The 21,045-nt window shown below is 39.2% G+C and overlaps 1 protein-coding gene across 8 annotated transcripts in view; it reads right to left on the reverse strand.

Moving 5' to 3' along the window:
• efemp1 (EGF containing fibulin extracellular matrix protein 1) overlaps window positions 1-21,045 on the reverse strand; it is a 67,279-nt gene that overhangs the window by 5,346 nt on the left and 40,888 nt on the right. For 6 of the 8 annotated variants that reach the window (XR_009936282.1, XR_009936281.1, XM_062520251.1 and 3 more), the window contains 4 exons: window positions 14,923-15,045; window positions 7,737-7,856; window positions 6,184-6,303; window positions 5,923-6,042 (listed from right to left, as the gene is read on the reverse strand). Coding sequence is in view for 6 of the 8 variants with exons in the window: in XM_062520251.1 (XP_062376235.1) it covers window positions 5,923-6,042; window positions 6,184-6,303; window positions 7,737-7,856; window positions 14,923-15,045 (483 nt within the window). In the remaining 2 variants the exon portion in view is untranslated. The remainder of the gene's footprint in view (window positions 1-5,922; window positions 6,043-6,183; window positions 6,304-7,736; window positions 7,857-14,922; window positions 15,046-21,045) is intronic. The other 2 variants (XM_062520252.1, XM_062520256.1) reach the window with 2 other exon arrangements.

Here is a 21,045-nt window from a genome sequence, read left to right on the forward strand (position 1 = left end):
TGGACCCTGTCACTGCCACTAGTGGATATAATAGAGCTCCCCAGTCCCGCCCACAGCCTAGTCCGGAAGTAAAAATCCAATACAATTTCTCCATTGACAATTGGAGAATAAGCCATAACATCGTAACCGTCCATGGTAGACTTAAAACCAGCTACGATGTGACTAAGCGATTATACCTGCTCATATAGATGTCAAAAGTTAATGGGGGCATCAACCTTGTTTTGAGAAAACAATGCTTTATTCACGATTTAACGAGAGAGTACTACACTACCCGACACCCTAACGTGTAAAACTGGTGAAAGCAGAGCCTTTGATTGGTAGAGATCGCCGTTGCCATGGCAATGCCAAACAAACTGTACTCAGCTTTTCCCGCGCCTATCGTCCAGCTTCGTCTCGCTGGAACTTCAAAACTTAAAATGGCTGCAGGGCTGATCAGGACCGATGTGTGGTCTTCCGAAAAATAACGGTTTTCTCATCTTGAAGGTTGAATTTACTCAATGGAAACGGTAGGAAGTAATCATCTTCTTTTCTCAGATTAATATGGAACCATGTTAAACTATCTTTAGGCTGCAAATGTTGGAAATGTGTTAAGTTTGCAAAGCATCCTGGGATTTGAGTTCTCTATCTCGGAATTTAAGATATGTACACAGTCTTGTACCTTTCGCTTTTTTTACATTTTCTGTTCATTTTTTCACTCGAAATTATAAGTTATATGCTTATGAGTCACATCGTAGCTGGTTAGCCTAAGGCATGGTCTAAAACTCTTTATATCCGAATTTTTCCAGAAGTCAATGGGAGAAATGAATGAGAATTTTACTTCCGGACAAGCACCTCTCTCGGAGGAGGGGCGGGACTGGGGAGCTCTATTCAATTAGACATAGATTCTTATTTGGATAAAGTATACCATGATGGGACTGTTCAGAATACCTGTGAGAACTCTGACAATAAATTGATCATTAATGTCAAGTCAAGTCAAATTTTATTTATATAGCACATTTAAAAGCAACAGCATTGCACCAAAGTGCTTTACATAGAACAAATAAATAACAATAATAATAATAATCAATAATAATAACAATAATAATAATAATAATACAATATTAGTAGGCAAAAGGATGGGCATTGTGATAATATTAATGAAACATAGAAACTAAAAATAAAAACAAATAAGAAATTAAAGAAAAGTTAAGAAGTTAACACTACAGTGGAGATAAACAAAAAGGAAACATTTGAGGGAGAGGTGGAGAGGTCAGGGAGTGTTAAAAGCTAGGGAGAAGAGGTAAGTCTTTAAGTTGGATTTAAAGCTAGTAATAGTGGGGCAAGATTTGACAATATCAGGAAGGCTATTCCAGAGTTGGGGGGCATAGACAGAAAAAGCTCTGTCACCTTTGGATTTAAGTGAAGCAGAGGGAATAGAAAGAAGACATTGTGAGGAAGAACGAAGAGGTCTAGGAGGACAGTAAGGAATTAAGAGATCACAGATGTATTGAGGTGCTAAGTCATGTAAGGCTTTATAAACAAAGAGCAGAATTTTAAAATTAATTCTTTGTTCAACAGGGAGCCAGTGAAGTTTAGCCAACACAGGTGTAATGTGGTCATGTTTCTTAGATCATTAATGTCCACAAAGCAGGAGATAGAGAAGATAGAGCTTGTTGTAAGCTCTGGAACAACAAGACCATTTTAGCAAGAAATGCTTGCAGGATTGCTGGAAAGGCAAATGAAAGCCCCTTGAAAACTCTGGTAACACTTTACTTGGGTTCATTCATAACACTTTCATAACAGCTGTCATGAACTGCACATGAAGTATTCATGACTGATTCATGAAACATGACTCAACATTCATACCAACACTTTCATGAATGTGGAAGACAAAACGACAAAAAACTTGTCAAAATAAAAGTCCAACAATCTAGTAATCCATATACAGGCTATTATGAATCCTCTCCAGCATTTGTAAACATCTCATGAATATTTTATGAAGTCTACTTCAAATGTCACTTTACTACACGAGTTCTGAAGTATTCATCATACTGGGAAGTGAACTACTGACCATCTGTGGACCTCTGAATGGTTGGACATTCCTGTTTTATACTGTATTATCTATATACTGTATATGGTGTAGACAATTATGCATTCTTCAGAGGTTATCATAAAATAAACAGACAAACAAAAAACTAAATTCTCCTGGACACTGGACTTCCCTGTTGACTAAGATGTGACATGATCAGGTTAGCTAAAACAAAAAAGACAGCAATGCTGCTTTGTGATTGTTGGACTTTTATTTTGACAAGTTTTTGATGTTTTGTCTTCCACATTCAAGAAAGGGTTGGTATGAATGTTGAGTCATGTTTCATGAAACAGTCATGAATGCGTCATGTGCAGTTCATGACAGCTGTTATGAATGTGTTATGAACCAACCCGTCAAGTAAAGTGTTACCAAAACTCTCAATAAGAACTAGAAATGTGCATGTCCGAGGACCTGCAAGAGTGGGCTTGCAAAAATCCTAACTATGCTAACAATGCTAACCAGGTAGATTAGCTAACTAAGCTGATGATTTCTAACATTTATGCTAAAAATGCAAACTATGCTAACAATGCTAACCAGGTTGATTAGCTAACTTAGCTGATGATTTGTAACATTTATGTTAAAAATGCTAACCATGCTAACTATGCTAACAATGCTAAAAAGGTTGATTGCTAACTTAGCTAATGACTTGTATTATGTCAACAATGCTTAAAAAAAAACGGCTGGAAAAAAATACCAAAAAAATAATTCTCCCATTCATTTTAATGGGACCGAAAACCGGCGAAAAAGGGGAATACCAGAAAAACGACAACCGGCAGCCATCCGACATTAACAAGCAAGCTACAACGGCCCGGGCCTGATTTTTTTAGTGTTGGAACTGCTTCGATAGCTCAAACACTCTAGGAGAAGAGGCGTCTTAAAAAAATGGGACGGGAATAAATAAGTATAAAACTTAAAGGAACACTTCACCGTTTTTTCATATTAAACTACGTTATTCCCCTAATTAAGACGAGTTGATACAGTATACGTCTCACGCTTCAATGCGTGCACTCACTGGCTCTGGCGCGCGGCACAACTTTGATAGCACTTAGCTAGCCCAATGCATTCATTAGGATCCAAACAGAGATGAAGTTAGAAGTGACCAAACACCTCCATGTTTTCCCTATTAAAATACAGTTACATGAGTAGTCACACGACCAAGTATGGTGAGACAAAATAAAACCTGGTGCATTTCTAAGCAGGTAAGAGGGATAACTATATTGTGTGAAGCAGTGATATCCTCACTCTTGCACTTTCAGTTTCACTTTGGAGTGAGGATATTACTGCGCAGAGTCGAAGTGCTCCCAATATTATTCCGCCACACAATATAGTTATCCTTTTTACCTGCTTAGAAATGCATCACGTTTTATTTTGTCTCACCATACTTGGTCGTGTGACTACAGTCTATGAATGAAATACAACTTATCTGATGTGTTTAATTCTCTGACTCATGATATTTTCATCGGCAAGGGGGAAGCTCAAATAAGACCTGTTGCTGGCGCCCGTGGCTGTGAATTGGTCTAACGTCACTAACGCGACTGATGTGTTTGTAGTCGTTGGAAACACGATATTTCACAATATGTGAATTCACTAGTTGACAAACATCATATGGGTAATTCAAGGCACAAGACAATCGGGACCAGAAAATAATTTATCTTTCTCCATTGACTGCCATTAAAAAAAAAATCCAAAGATAGGTCCCATGGAGGCAAACGGAAGGGGCGGGACTTCGGCTCTCTATTGAAACGTGAGAGGTATGTATCAACTCGTCTAAAAGCCAAGCCCACTAAATAGCAGACTCTGAGGGGGTGGTGGTCTATTCTATTGATGACTTTAGTAGAAGAAATCTTCCTTCACCACAGTATGTAAAGAAACATCTGATCAAGTCTGATGCATTTTGGAATCAGGTGCTATGGTCTGATGTAGTTCAAGAAGATCCTTTTGGCCACAATGAGCACAGGGTTATTTGGAGGGGTGTTTCTAAGTTCTGACATGCAGGTGTCTAAAACTTTTTGTACCAATAATTCATATTGCTTAAATATCAAAAGATTTTTTTTTTTTAAATGTTACATACATACAGTATGTTTTTGTGTTGTGAGAGTGAAAATGAACTGCTACCAGCCACTGACAAGAAAAAAGTGGAGAAATCAGGCCAATTACAAAGCTGGTCAGTCTGACGTGGTATTCATGAGCTCGCCCAGTTGAGACCATGCCCACAGAAATCGTCTAGCTCAGTGACAGTTTTCATATACAGTACATCAAGGGGCTTGTGCGCTCTGCACGAGAATAGAATTTCAACAATGCACATGTTGCCCAAGAATTGGTTTCAGTTTATTTTTTGGAACAATGCCACAACACTATAATTCGAAATTAATTCTTTGTTTATCACATTTTGAAGAAAGTGACTTCATTAACTTTGGAAAGTTCAGTTGAGGCCTGGAGTACGGTTGTGTATTGCTGTTACACACACACAAGAAAAAGGGCTCAGTAACAAGTAATTACGTGAAAGTTTCTTGTTAGTTTCGTTATCTTAAAATAACATGATAATTCAATGTAATAACGTAATCAATATCTTGTAAAAACGTGAAAATAGCATATCTTGAAATAACATGATAATTTCATGTTATAATGTGAAAATATCATTATCATGAAATAACATGATCATTTCATGTAATAGCATGAAACTTATCTTGTTAAAACGTGAAAAAGATATTGTTATAACAAGAAACTTTCACGTACTGTAATTAGTTTTTTTAGTGTGACTGCAATACACCACCGTACTGGAGCAATAGCCTACTATCGCAGCAGTCTATGACCAGTGCCCAGTTAGCCTAGCCTGGAAAACCAGCGCCAACTGCTGGACGGCAAAATGTTTTGCCTGCATTTGGGTCTGGCCTCGGACCATTGAACATTTTGAAAACACTGCCCTGAATCTGGCAGATGGCAACTAAACCAATCACAACGCAGAGATGTGTTTTGAATCAACGCGGGCGGGGCAGAGGGCTCTGGGGCGGGGTTTTGAGGGAGCGTTGGCCTATAGGCACAGACACGGTTTGAAAGACAACGGGTTGTGCTCATCAACAATGTTCCGTTGTATCCATTCATCGAGGCCAGACTAAATTAGACATCCAATCCATTTAGGCTGGTTTATCAGGCTACAGTTAGCCCATAAGTAAAACGGTATTGTCAACTCAAGGAAGTGCTGTTATACAGGTTTAATGCACTCACTAGCTTAGCAGGATTTATGTCACTTTGGACAATGCTAGCACTCGCTAGCCAAGCTAAGTTTATGCAATGAATCTTATAGCAGCTGTCACCAAGCTGTCATGCTATGGACGAAACCAGGTAGCTGTTAGCCGACCAGAGTCAACCAGCTTAACTCATTGAATATTAATGAGAGCAGGCGCAAAGCCAGCGGAGTCTTCCTGCAGGCTTTCTATACCACACTAGAATGGTTTGAAGCAAGGTAACCAAGGCATTTCCACAGTGTTACAATGTTACATAGTGTAAATGTTACATGGTAGAACTTCAGTCACTGGGCTCCAAAAAACACTTTATTTATTCTTTATTTATATCTCAACATCAGGCAAAACTCTCTGACACATTTTGTACTTTGGATGTGCGCACCCGTCTCTACAAAATAGAACTTCAGACATTACCACAAAGTCATGAAATACGTGTAGCAGCGCACCTTTAACTTTATGAAAATCAGATCATCAGGTTAGCTTTTGACCAATAGTGCCAAATATTTGCATGCCACTGTATTTGGGTGGCTGGGCTCAGTGGAGGGTGCTCAGTGGGAATGCAATGGGCAAATATTTTATGGAACACAATATATATTTTAGGGAACACAATACCTTGGCACATTCTTGTTCCCTGCAGCTGATACCCATCCGGGCAGGTGCAGGAATATCCGCCTGGGCTATTGATGCACAAGTACTGACACATGTAGCTTGAGAAGGCACACTCATCAATGTCTAAAGGAAGAGAAGTGAACGAACACATACACAGGACATGCACAGGCATAATGCATTAAGTAAAACATTACATAAAAAACAACAAAAACAGTACATATGCATGAATATATCAGACTGGAAGTTAAGCATTACATACTGTACCTGCACAGTTGACAGAGTCTGTTGCCAGCTCATAGCCCTGATTACACTGGCATATGAAAGAGCCCATGAGATTGTAGCATTGGTGTTCACAGGGAGTATCAGCCTCACACTCATCAACATCTGAAACACATGGACTCAACAATTCATTTTTTCTAAATTGGAGTACATCAGAATTTATATTACATACATTTGCACCAAGCTTTTAAATTTCCACTTTTTTGGTGGGTATACTACCAAGAACATGATGATCATTCATACATTGGTAATGAGCCCTGCAAAAATGTATCTCATCATTTGTGTGTAAAATTATGTCAGGGAAAGATTATTTAGCCAATATACAAATTGCAGCAGAATCACAACAATTAAATAACACTTTTGCATCTTGAATGATGTGGCCTGGCCTGATGGGTCTCAATTTCTGCTGCGACATTCAGATGGGTAGGCTCAAACTTTGGTGTAAACAACATGAAATCCTGGATCCATCGTGCCTTCTATCAACGGTTCAGGCTGGTGGTCACATGTGATGGTGTGGGGGATTTTCACTTGGAACACTTAGAACACTTCAGGCCTTAGTATCAGTTGAGCTTTGTTGAAATGCCACAGCTGACGTGAGTATTGTTGCTGACCATGTCCATACTTATTTGACCACAGAATACCCATCTTCTGATGGCTACTTCCAGCAGGATAACGCACAATGTGACAAAGCCTGAATTATCTCAAACTGGTTTCTTAAACAAGACAATGAGTTGACTGTACTCAAATGGCCACCACGGTCACCAGATCTCTATCTAATAGAGCACTTTTGGGATGTGGTGAAACAGGAGATTTACATCATGGACATCCAGCCGACAGATGTGCAGCAACTGTGTGATGCTATCATGTGTATATGGATCTTTGAGGAATGTTTCTTGTACCTTGTTCGATCTATGCCACCAAAAAAATTAAGGCAGTTCTGAATGCAAAAGGGAGTCCATTCCAGTACAAGCAAGTTGTACCTAATAACCTGGCCAGTGAATGTACAACTAGCATTTTTCTTTGCCTTTTACATTAGGCTGTCAGCAAATACCAGAGGGTGTTTTTTAATCTGAACAGGAAGGGAACATCTTGCCTGGACAATGAGCTTTACAGTGTGAAACAATAGTAGCCTACCTACATCTAGGCTAATAAGAGGAAAATGATTGCAATGCAGTTTCACTCAGAATGGTGTGATTGAGAAATCCCAAAGAAAGATGGGGACCAGGACACAGATGTCTACTAGAAGTAAACAAACCATATAAAACCCACTGACAACTTCAACACTGCTCTTGTGAGTTGATTGTGACCAGCTGCTCCTGTTCTCAACAGGATGCATGACCAGAGCAGTCAAATGAGACCACTGGCAGGAATAAAAAGGCTGATGTATTGAAATAAACACATACTGTACACAAACACACACAAGTGCGCTGACATCAACACACAGGCAAACACACAAATAGAAACCTTCCTGTGACAAACTGTTAGGAAGATCTTTTGGGGATGCAGCTGTATACAACAGGATAAGCCAGACCACTCACCCACACAGCTGTGGTTGTTGCTGGACAGCTTATAGCCAATGTCACACTCACAGTAGTAGGAGCCAACAGTGTTGACACATCTGTGCATGCAGTAGTGGGATATGAGACACTCATCTCTATCTGCAGGAAGATGCGAACACAAACGCGCACACACACACACACACACATACACACCAATACACAAAGGAAAACAATATGTCCTCGGTTAACCTTTGACGGTTTTAAAAACAAGTGGCTGATAGCTGCCCAAGGGTCCATGTACCTTCTGTTCATTTGATTTTTAAATTCGAAACAAAATTTGAAAATCGAAAAACGACCTTATATCTGTATTTTAAAAAAACAAAATAGGAAATTTCCTCGTGTTTTTGTTTTGAGTATTACACTTTGTATACCCACGACCGAAATCCAAAACCCACACAACAATAACGTGAAATCGGAACTTTTCTCATTCTTTTCATTTGGCCTATCCCCCAGGCTGTCCTACATTGAAACCTATGACATTTTAATTAGAGACATGTTTGTAAAGGCTACTTAGGCAGAAATGTCAGTCACGTTGTCTCAACAAGGAGCAAGGGGAGTGGAGGCGTAGAACGCAGAGTTGGAAAAATTCTGAGAACCGGCCTATGAGGCACAAAAATATGCATTTGGGCTCCTCTGTTGTTCTGTATGCGCTACCTGATTGGGGGGTGGAGTGGAGTGGACGTGATCAGGCCTAGCCTGTAGCCAGATCTATTTGGCAGACGCTTCTGTTCAAAGTAACATATAATAGGCCTATAATTTATATTTATATTCATATTGTAACAACTCGTGGCGTCAAGGCTCAAATCAGCACGTTTATTGGGTCAGGAGCGGGGAACACGGACAGATCAAAAACATCTTTAAAGAACACACAGTAGTCACTAAGGCTTAGTTCACACTGGAAGTCGAAATCCGATTTTTTGCTTATCTGGATTGTATCTAGCTTGAATTTTGGGTAGTCTGAACGGCACAAAACCGCATGAAATGCGATTTTTCCAATGCAGATTCGCACCACATACGGAGGTGGTTTCAATATCACTTACTATCGGATATGACTCAATCTGAACAGTCGAACCACTTGAATAGGATTTCAACGTGCCCCTTTCGTCATTTGCACTGCGACAAACAATTGCAACGTAATTCTGAGTGACGGAAGTGATTGATTGATTGATTCAATCAGCACCTGCGCCAGGGCTACCAGCAAAACAAAAACCAACGTCAGACTCAAGTCATCATTTTATGGTGAAACATGGAAAACTGTAACGTTAAGGGTGACGAGGTACTTGCGCCGCGGCTACGCATAATAAGTTGGAAAATATAAAAAATAAATCCACTTTCATCCATGACGACTTGGTTGTGTACAACTCTACCTAATGAATCCAGGTGTGTGTAATTTATATCGGATCTGAGCATTGCACGCCAAGATCGGATGTGATCGGATGTGATCACTTGCAATATGCAATGAGAACAGTCAGTCAGAAAGATCAGGTTCTGATCGGATATGCAAGACATCCGATTTCGACTGCCAGTGTGAACTAAGCCTAAGACATGCATAATAGACGAGCGGGGTCACATACAACGCACAGGAATAAACACACAAGAAAGACTAGCCTACACATGCACATACACCAAGGTAAACGCAAATAACCTGCAACTATAGGCTAAAACCGACATTATAGCCTACATTCCAACATAGGCGTACATTATGGGAGTCCAATACACGCACCGACGCAGTTGTATTGCAGTTGCTGTTGCTTAGCCTCCAAAACAGCCTATAAATGCATGATGTTGATTGTCCTTTCAGTGACATTTCCATTCTTTCTTCGAAGGGTGCACACAACTTTAATCCCATTCCCAATGCAGCACACCTGGGACATAAAGGCCTATCGATCAAAATGAGAAGTTTGGAATGTTATGGCGATTATTCTTCTATGTGCTGATCAATCTCCTTCAACATCTGGATCTTGCTCTCTTTAATGAACATATAGGCTAGTAATTATCCATTCGGTCAGTGGAAAACATGTTGCTGTCAGCATGCAGTAGTGAATGTTGGGTGCGTGGTCTTGCGTGCCTAGGATAACAACTAATTGAAATGTACAATATTGAAATTGAAACCTTAGTTGTATATTGGATTATTTTTTCCAAAAAATGTTTCAATATTTGAGTTTTATTTTTCTCTGGGAAGTACTGTTTTAGGTAAAGGTCTTAAAATCTGTTTTTTGATAACTGTTGAAAATCAAATGAACAGAAGGTACATGGACCAAGTGCAGACGCAACAAAACTGCACTGTAATTCTAATAATAGCCCTCTCACAGATTTACTAAAAATGATAACATTACACAACATAACGTGTCAGAAAACAACTTCTCGCTGGATTTTGATGTTAATTTTGATTTTCTATTTGTGATGTTTTTGCCTTTCCTTTCAATTTAATGATAACTGATCCCACTTTTTGAGCACAAACTGTCGAAACACACTTGGAAGATAGCAGATCCTAGATAATATCTTCAGTTTTCTGTCCTTTAAGAGTTTTAAAGGATAAACAGACCCCCTTTGTAGTAGACGAAATTATATTAGTCTAGCTATTTCTTAATTTAGGCCTGTAAGGCTAATACTTTTTTCATTTAAAAGTGTCATCCCTGCCTTGTAATGTAGTCTTAACATGGATTTCATGCATTAACATGAAAATCTTGATCTCATCTTTTCATTAGGAGTGTGCATTCTTAGTTTTTATTGATAGGAGTAATGCTAATACTGTGTCTTGTGTATTCTCACTGGATTTGATTGTAATTTTTTTTTTGGTTGCCTAAATTGATAGAAAAGGGATAGAAATTCCACGTCGTCTTCAAATTTATACCCTCCATTTTCACATTTTAATGACATCATCATTTAGTCAGAGCTTAACTTACAGTATAGGCCCGCTACAAGGACCTAAACCATGCTGGAATTGGATGTTAAAAAAAAGTGCTTAAAGGGAAAACCAGTCATGTTTTTGAATGGTCATGCATCATTCCCTCAGTTTGCCTTGAGATGGGAGAAATAGGGATTTCAATGAAACCCATGAATAGGACTTCCTGCTTTCAATGATGTAAAATGATGATTTTTACATCATTGAAAGCAGGAAGTCCAACACTAGCCCTTTTTCCATTAAAAAGTTAATTCGCTTAAAAACGATGCGCGTCAAAAGTTAGTGCGACAAATGTGATGGAAAATGGCTTATATCGCTCTAACCTCGGTTTTGTCGTGATAAGTTAATTCGCTCGCCAGAGGTGGTTTAAGGAGTTAAATCGATATAAATGTGATGGAAAAGGTTTGTAGCGATATAAGTTACTGTGACGCCTGCTCAGAATGTTCACAAAGTCGGCGCATATAAAGACGGTCACCTCACAATGGTGTACCACTCGCTACCTTTGATTAATTCGCTAGAAGTTTTCCATTCGCTACAACTGCTGATGGAAAACCATTGTAAGCTGGTAAATTTTCCATCTGAGAAACATCCCTAAAGTTCAGAACGGGGGAGACGACCTCACAGTTAGACTCCTTTGTGTCCAGGTGATCTATTTGCATTTGAACTGTTCCCATTGTGTGTGTGGCCGGCCATTTGGTGAAAGGCCCTCGGACACACCTCTTCTCACCCTCTCCATGCCTCTGAAGAATTAATGTTGGAAACTAAAATGTATCTGTTTCATGACAAATGATAATACATCCATGTTTGGTCTTGAATTAATACTTGTAATGTGGGCAACAGCCTAATCACAGTTTCATTGCAATCAAATGTATTTGCACATAGTTATGGACTAAGAACTATATTATAGAGTTTTAGACGCCACACCCACCTTCAGGTAAAGAGGTCCTGCTGAGTGGGGGGTGGCTGGATGAATGAAAATGAGAAGTTCTTGCAGTGACTCTCTCGCTTCTCTCTATCTCGGCTGTGGGCAAGAGGTCACTCTGATCTCTGGTCCCTCTCTTCTCTTCCTGCTCTGCTCTGGTCTAGGCAAGAGGTCACACTGACCTCTCTGCCCCTCTCTCTCTCTCTCTCTCTCTCTCTCTCTCCCCCTGCCTTTCTCTCTCTCTCTCTCTATCTTTTGATTTCTTTATGGGGTTTGTTATTTTCATTATTTGATATATTGTTTTATCTGGTGTATGTAGCATTTTAACTTGGTAACTTGTTAAGGTTTAAGTCCAAGTTTATTGTTTTGTTTTGAGGTTAAGTTCATTTTCTCCTTTGTTCCTTTGTTCAAGGACAATTACTGATACTTTTACTCTTACCTAAGGCTTAAGGCCTAATAAATGGTTAATTCTCCTCGCTCAGTTTGCATATCTCTAAAAGTTCAGTGTGCCATGCCATTCTCTACCATAGTTAAACAAACTAGTTATTTGGTAATGTATTAGAGGTACAATATAATCTTAATGGAGTCAGATTTACGTGGTGAAATTCCTAATAATATTACCATCTAACTTCTCAGATATTTTTACAGTTCAATTCAACCTCATCGAAGCGCCGGACGTAGACAGAACACGTATAAAAGTGGGAAATATATTGTCGTATATTTTGCCCTACTTTACACCATCTAGCGCAGTACAAATATGCGCATTAACAGGGCTCTGATGACATCATTTTGATTCGCTAGAATTGTTCTTTTGAATGGAAAACCGTCTTGGCGCTTCTTATGTCGCTAAAACATAATTCGCTTTAAGTGTTAATGCGCTTGACAATCTGATGGAAAAAGGACTATTGAAATCCGTATTTCTCCCATCTCAAGGCAAACTGAGGGAATGATGCACGACCATTCAAAAACATGACTGGTTTTCTAAAGATACAAAGTTTAATGCTAATCGGTGAAGTGTTCCTTTAACTTGTTTGAACAAGGATAGAAACAGGCATTGCACTTTAGAAACAGGCATTGCAATTTTAACCCTTCATTTTCGCCTTTTTATGACATTATTTAGGCAATGCTTTAATTACAGTATAGGCCCACTGAAATGACCTCATAATAACTTGCAGTAAAAACCCCCAATACATTTTGTGAATTGTAAGAACTAAAAAGTGATTACTTAGTAATTAACTAGTCAACCTCATTAACTTTAAGAACAGGACCTCTTCTGAACAATATTAACTATTTACATTGAATTCACATTTAATTCAAATGAATGTAAGCGATATGAACTATTTCAAAACCAAACACAGGGAATATTCTTGGACAATGTTCCTTTGAATGAAACTCTACTTAGATTTCACTCACTCATCTCCCTCACTTTCCTTACTATCACTCACATCATTTTTAAAAATATCTTGGTTTTGACAGTCTACACAAGTGCAGGCTTTCACACTTTGCCACATTTGACAAAGGCCAAGAGAAGAGCACTTCAGGTGCTGAGTCATTTAAACTGGTAAGTACTGGTCAGTAAACTGGTAAGAACCTCCAGATACCACCCATTATCAACTGGGGAAGGCAGCTCAAGTTTTGCTTTAGTGCTGGACTTCCATACATAGGTCAAATACTTTGTAAATATGAGGAAGAAATGCAGCTGGTGATGGTAGTCTTTTCACCTTCTTTTCCTTTTTAAAATAGCTCCCAGCGAAGGTCTTTCAAAGAAGAAGCTTGCTTTGCTGAAGTTCCATATACCATGCACACACATTTCTCCAGAGACTTAAGCACTTCTCCTGATAGGGAATCTAAGGTTGAACCCAAAGCATAGGCTGTCACCTCTTCAAGGTGCAGCTTTGTTCATTTTGTTTGCTTATCCCAACAAATTTGCTTCCTCAATCTGCTCCTGTGAGGGCATGAAATGCTCTTTTTGGTATCTACACCAAAAGAAGGCAGAAAGCTTCCACCATCGCCAGCTGCCAGCATTTCTTCCTTATATTTACAAACTATTTGACCTAAGTATGGAAGTCCTAGCCTGGTAGTAAACCAGACCCTGGAATCTTTCAGATTAAGGGTCTGGCCACGAATAATGAAAATGGCCCAACTCGAGTGGCGGCACCAAGCATGCATTTGAAGATTTGGCAGCACCAAGCATGCATTTGAAAAATCTCACTGCACACAATTGGACACTACGACCAATGTTTACTCTGACTGATTCTGGACTTTGACGCAATTGGATAACACTACGACCAAAAATAAAAGTTGTACCGCTGTCGTCATCAGTTTAGCTCGCCCACACCTTTTTTGGTTACCACATATAGTTGGAGTAAACGTAATGTACATCATTGCTCGTGGCCAGAGTATCTTGCTGACACAATTCAAATTGGGCTCTCGCGAGAACTCTGGATTTTCCAGGGTATGCAAGTCCAGCACTAAAGCAAAAGTTGAGCTGCCTTCCCTAGTTGATCATGGGTGGTATCTGAAGGGAGATGCTCTTGACCTTTGTGAAATGTGGCTGCATAAGAGCAAGAGTGAAAAAAAAAATTAAGCTCTAAATGATGATGTCATGAAAATGTGAAAATGTTAGACATTTGAAGTTACAGCCTACTCAAATATGTGTCATACCTTGGTGGAAAGAAGATTCAGTAACAAGCTACATGGGCCTTGGAGAATTAAGTGCTGGTGCTCCAGTTTGGCACAGCTGTTATTTCCTTTTTCATAAAAGCTGTTTGTGATTATTGGTAACGATGTTAGCCAATCTGAGAATACTGGGAATCTATAGTATGAATTAACAGCTTTGTAATAGATACATTAAATATGTTATATTATATAGTCAGAGGAAGGGCACTTAACTGAAATTTAAGTACAAATCTCGGGGCTAACTAATGTTGCAACAACAGCTAATGCTGGAGCTAGACTATACCTAATGGTCACAATCAGTTGTTAAGACGTAAAAGTGCGGTTAGACAAAGTTGCTTTTGACAAATTCAGTCCAAAAAGGGTTAGTACCTTGCCTTTATGTCTTTATATACTTTAGAGTCCAATTAACCTATACAATCTACAAACTAAAGCTATACTATACAAACTACACAAACCTATACTATAGAAACGAAGAAAATAGACATGTTGATCATTTTGGAAAATAAGGACCTGAATTGCCTTCTTAAAAATAGAAAATCTCAAAAAGGTTTTACGAGTTTAGCAATTTTAAAAACTACTGCAAACCAAATGATCAACGGTAAACACAACTATCATCAGATTTCTGAGCTTTGAAGGGAGGAAGTATTCAACATACACACCCACACACTGGTCCCCAATCTTTTGGTATCCAGGCTGGCACTGACAACTGAAGGAGCCTCTGGTGTTGTAGCAAGTCTGATCTGTACTGCAGGTGTGGGAGCCAGTTGTACATTCATCAATATCTGAAATGATACAGGGTCAACTTATTCATTATGTTTCCAAATGATTCCCTTCACCAATCCCTAAAATCTAAATCTTAGTTGAATTGCACCATAAACGTTTACAAAAGACTAAGCTATACTAAGTTAACAACTTGACTGGTGTGTACAAAGAACCAAAGAAGAATGAAAACTTTGAGCAAGAACAAAAAAAAAATGTAGCTTTTCTTGTTGTCTGTTACATATTTCTGCATTAGCCACTATAGTGTAGGGACAAGATGGGTACAGATCAAGACTGGTTGACTCTTCTCCAAAAGCCTACTGTGGTGTGCACATGTTGGGCAGGCAATTAGGGCTGACTACATCCTTTCCAGAGACTGTGGAGTTAAGTAGGAAACATGTCTCGCAAGAAACATCCGCTAACCACCTCGGCTGTAACACATGCCTTTTATTTTCCCCTATATTATGACTCTGCAGAGTCCACCAGCCATTTTAACTGTCGTAAGTGTGTGTCCAAAGTATACATTATGGTAAATGTGAATGCCAACCTTGCATTTATTTGCAGAGTCCAGGAGAGTCGGAAAACTACCTCTCAGAATACAAAAGTTAGTAAAGTAACACCTGTGATATTGTAAAGTCCACTGAGTTTAACACATGTCAATATCGCTAAGTCCTCGTAGAACAGAATGATCCAAAATTCACCCGACTGCAGTTACTGTATTATCTGCCTCCAACTCGAACAATGCTGTGTTTGAATTGAAAAAGGTATAAGTTGAGGGATTCTACCAGGCCTCATGACTAATGAACACTTCTGGTATCGTAACCCTCCAAACTTCAAATGAGCAGGCATGGCAAGTGTAGTAGCGACAAAAAGCTTTAAAAAATAAACATGTATTTCAGTCAGGCTTTCCCACTGCGCTGCTGCAGCCGGCCTCTCTGGCCTGTTGCTCATGGCAGCGTGGTGAGGCAAGCGCACTCACACAACGTGAGGATTATGTCACTCTGGCTGGGCGCCCCACCTGGAGCCTGTAGTCTGAGTAAACAAGTGCCGAGGCCCCCGGCTCCACTTCCACATTACAAACCTGGGCTGACCTCTCGCTTGGCCAGAGAACGGGCCGCTGGTAGGGAAGCAGGCCCCACAGAGCAGGCCCCGTGGGAATGTGTGCGGAAAAAGTGAAGAGGACACTCCCTGAGTATCTCTCTCTCTCTCTCTCTCTCTCTCTCTCGCATTGACTTAACTTCTACCACATATTCTTCCTTGTCTCCATCATAATCAGAAAATAGTCCCTTTCCAATTGGTGATGTTGATTTCAATTCATTTCAAGATCATCCATATAAATGAAACTATCCCATGGTGCACAACTGAGGGTAAATAAAATAATATATGACATTTTCACCCTTCCTACCTGTGCCAGGTTAAATGCTTTGCTAGATCACTATGACTTTTACACATCCAAGTCATGAAGGAGTCTATCATATGACTCACAGACAACAAATCTAACAATCAAAGAGAAAGTCTTTTCATCATTAGCAAGCCTGTTTGATGAGACTCTCTGTTCATTTGATCTCATATCTTGCTCAGCAGTTCTCTTTTGTAGACATGGGGCAAACTGGCATCAGATCTGATGTTTGTTGTCCATACCTTTCTAAGTGTGTGTCTACATTCCGTATGTGTTCATAGTGTGTCAGATCAAACATTAAGTGAGAGAGAGAACACAGAGACAGAAATGGGGTTAAATATTCCAGTTTCCCACCAAATCCTTACAATCCAGTATGAAAGATTTCCAAGATGGATTTCTACAGGCATGATAGAGCTTGTCGTCATAACCGCACCAGGGCAGTTGGTGTTTTTGTCATAGCCTTTGTAATGGAAAGCAGGCCCTCATCCAAAGACCAGCCAGAGTCATATTATTGGATGCTTTAACGGTTTAAAATAATAATCCATTATCCATTAATTTTAATCACAGCATAAATGTGTCAGTCAAGAAAGAAGAGTTGTTTGGTCTTTAAAACCAATACATTATATATAAAGATATCAAAATGGTTGGTTTCATTGAGGTCACTGTAAAGTAAATGTAAGAAAATGTGCAAAGAATAATAGTGAAGCATGAATGAAAATGCAATCTGGATGAATATGGTGAACCAAGTTATTAAATAGTATTGCATTAAATCATAAGTAAAAGTGGGAAAAGTGATAGCATGTTTAAGAATCTACAGCCTACAATTAAAAATGCACAGAAATGCCAGGGTTATAGTCAGTTGTGAGAGTAATTGTGTACGACAACAGATTTCATTTGACCCTCATCCCGAGAAACATCAGCAACTGATTAACTATTCAGTTAAGTGAAACAGGCCAAGGAATTTTAGTCCCGTTATCACAGCTTTTCAGCTGCAAGAAAGAATGCCAGAAGACACAGTGGTGGGGAGCCCCTTTTCCGCTTGACACTAGATGCCTGCTAGTGTTGTAGTGATGTGAGTAGGTAGTGTACTACAGACCATACGCACACATGGGTACATGACAAGAATATCAGATATAGGCAAAGAGCAATACACACAGTTTACATAGAACTTGCATGGTGCATTGAGTATATCTGACCAGGGGAGCCGAGGATGGTGCATTGCCTAATCATCTGTGAGCAAATACAGGCAGCATTTTGATGTAAGAAATGTCAGCTCTGTGAGCTAGGAGCATTTCCATGATGGCGTCAATGGAAAGATCAACAGCTTAACACACAGGGGGCAGGAAGCAGCTGGACAACAGAAAAATGTTGGCTTGATTGTGACAGCAGCATTAAACACTCACATGGACAAATCTGTTTTAATCTATTGTCTTTCAACCTGTTGATTTTGCTCCAGAGAAGAGGTCAAGATCATTTCCCACCAGAGAGAACACAAGCAAAAGTGAACAGACACTAGCACTGAATAGAGGATTTCAGTCCAATTATTTCATGCATTGAACAGTGTAAGTATAATACATTACACAGATGGTAAATGGTTAACTCTGCACCTGTACCTATATTAACCAGCTCAACAGTAGAAATATTGTCACTGTCAGTCTTTGTATCCAGATATTGCGCGATAATTTTTTTGCTTTCATACAAATCTGATCAATTGCTTTATGTTGTACCCTACAGGCCTACAACATAAAGCAATTCACTCTACAAGGCTTTGTCCTTTACCTAACCAAATCATGGTCTAAAAGGTATTACTGTACAAATATATTTGATGTCAGTGTGTCTTTTCACTCTCCTCTAATGGATGTTTTGGAGAGATAAACATTGATGACATCTGATCCTGAGGAATTTCCTGTTCACTCCAATCTCCTTTTTCTTGAAGGTGCTGTTCAAAACAAAACGTTCCAAACTTACACTGGCTCAACAGGAAACATTGGGATGGGTCTTGTTCTAATGGACTTGCCAAGTCACATTCTCACCCATCTATGAATCTTAAATTAAATGCCAGCCAAACACTTCAAATGTTTCTATATTTCATCACATGTTTATGTTTGGTTACATGTGTGACATAGAGAATCAGTCTCATCCTTCTTTGAGTGAATAAATTCCCATCAAAGAAACCAATGGAAAGATCTACTTCAAGCATTCCGGCTACATTAATAAAAAATGCACCTTCATGAAAAATGGTCATATCTTTTCAAAGAGATTCTGAATGGAAACACAAACATTTGTCATCAGTGACGGCTAAGATCTTTTGATGGCTATGCCTCTGTTGCATTCCTAGCATGGTTTATGAACTTTGCTTCCACACACTTTGATCCACAGAAGAAGAAAAATTAGAGTAGAGGAGCAAGCGCAAGACAATATGAAACTGTCAGATCATGTGAAATTCAAACATACAATCTTAAACAAAGTAGTAATAGTGGTATATTTCAAAGTTTATACCACAAAACAGCAACCTATTGCATGAAACAAAGCCTTCAACCAAGAACATTCTTCTGAGTTCTATCAGCAAATGGCATTGCATTGCAGTGATTCATGTTTAAAATATAGCAGAAATAACACCATGTATAGATTCATTTAGACTTGTTTCATTCATATGTAAACCATTTTTCCTTGGCTTTGTTGAATAAGATGAGTTTGGTACAGAACAAAGATACCATGAACCACAAACTAAGGGTGTCACAATCTCGATTTTAAATCGAAATCGATCGAAATTACATCTCAATCTCGAACTTCGAACTGAAAAGTAGAATCGACGATGCAGCCACACCCCCAACGTGACGTCCAGCATGTATGCCCAAAACGCAAAACCACACACGTGCAGCATCAACACTCCTCTACATCAACCTCGTGTTACTCTGAAATCACGGGTGTGGAAGCATTTTTGCGTTCATTCACGTCAGTTAGCCTAACACCAATTTAGCCTTCTCAACTTAGCAAGTAAAAAAACTATTTAGTTAGCCTACAGTTCAAAATGACTTTAAGGCTTAAAATGCACATTGATAAGTACTTATTCCATTAACACTAACCTTGGGTCTCTTCAGAGTGTCTTCAGAGTGTGCACAAACATTCAAAGTATCATTCTGTGTTGCTTCATTTCACTATGTTCACATGTCTATGTTTGACTTTTTTTTTTTGTTTACAACCTCACGGATGGAACGGTTTCAAAATAAAAATTGCTTTCAAAATAAAAGCCCCCTGAAACAGAATAGGAAGAGGGCAAAAAATAAAAATGAATATAATAATAATAATAATAATGACACAATGAATGCATTAATAAAAAAAGATCGAGAATCGAATCGTGGCTTTAAAATCGAAAATTAAATCGAATCGAGGATTTGGAGAATCGTAACACCCCTACCACAAACACAGTGGTCTCCTCCTTCATATGCCAATGTAGAACTTTGAACTGATATGAACTCTTTATTATACGGCTCTCTAGAATGTTGAGGGAGCTCCCATTCACTTTGAATGGGCCTCTCAACGTTCTACCGGTCTTGTTATTTTTGCATAATGACCGCTCCGAACACCGAAGGTATAATGACCGCTGCCAATGGCAACAGGTTCACTCCGCTAGTTGTTGCGGAAGCCACGAAACGGTAGCCAAGTCATTGCTAAAGACACATTGTTTTGGCCAGTAGCCGTACAATAAGCGCGATAATGTATAGAACGCCGGTCATTATCGGAAAATAATTCCCTTCAGGACGAAGCAAAACCCCTCCGCTGCGCGTCGGGGTTCAGTTCATCCTGTCGGGAATTATTTTCCGATAATGACCGGCGTTCTATACATTATCCCTTACATAACATAGGCTAATCTGAACAAAAATGGAGTGTGACACAAACAGGTTGTGACGCAAACCATCCCTCTGATCATTCCCCCCACACACGTAGGCCTACGTTATGTTACCACTTGGAGTTGGAGATTCAGGTAGAAGTGGCTGGAGCCTATCGTGAGTGTTCTTTGGTCAATCAGCATAAAGCTAACTTACAGTTTTTCTCAAATGCTAAAACACAAAAGCCAATCCTCTAAACCAAATGACCAGTTGTCTAAACACATTTACTAAATCTAGCCATAATTTTTCAATACCATAAACACATTTCACATGAAGACACAATTCACAAAACACAATCCTCCGTTCTCATAAATCTAAGCACATTTTTCCTTGCTAAAACACATGTTGCAAAACATATTCTCAAATGAAAGCTCATGTGATGCAAAATGCTTGCCACAGTCAGCAATAACTGAACACAATGCACAAAACCTGGCGTAATTTATTACACACAACGACTCAAAATTGAGGACACTTGTTGCTAATGCGCACAGTGACTGTGGTGTGTGTGTGTGTGTGTGTGTGTGTGTGTGTGTGTGTGGGTGTGGGTGTGAAGGGTGTGAAGTTCTTTTATTTTCTTCATTCACACCACACACAGTGTGTGGTGTGAATGAAGAAAATAAAAAAAAACTTCACACCCTGATCATGTTTTCAACAGTACTGTTGTGTGCAATAGATTCTGTTTTTTGCATTGAGTTGTGTTACAGTAGTGTACTGTACTTGCAGAATTTTCTAGG

Source organism: Sardina pilchardus, chromosome 18 (assembly GCF_963854185.1).
Source record: "Sardina pilchardus chromosome 18, fSarPil1.1, whole genome shotgun sequence".
Classification (NCBI taxonomy): Eukaryota; Metazoa; Chordata; class Actinopteri; order Clupeiformes; family Clupeidae; genus Sardina; species Sardina pilchardus.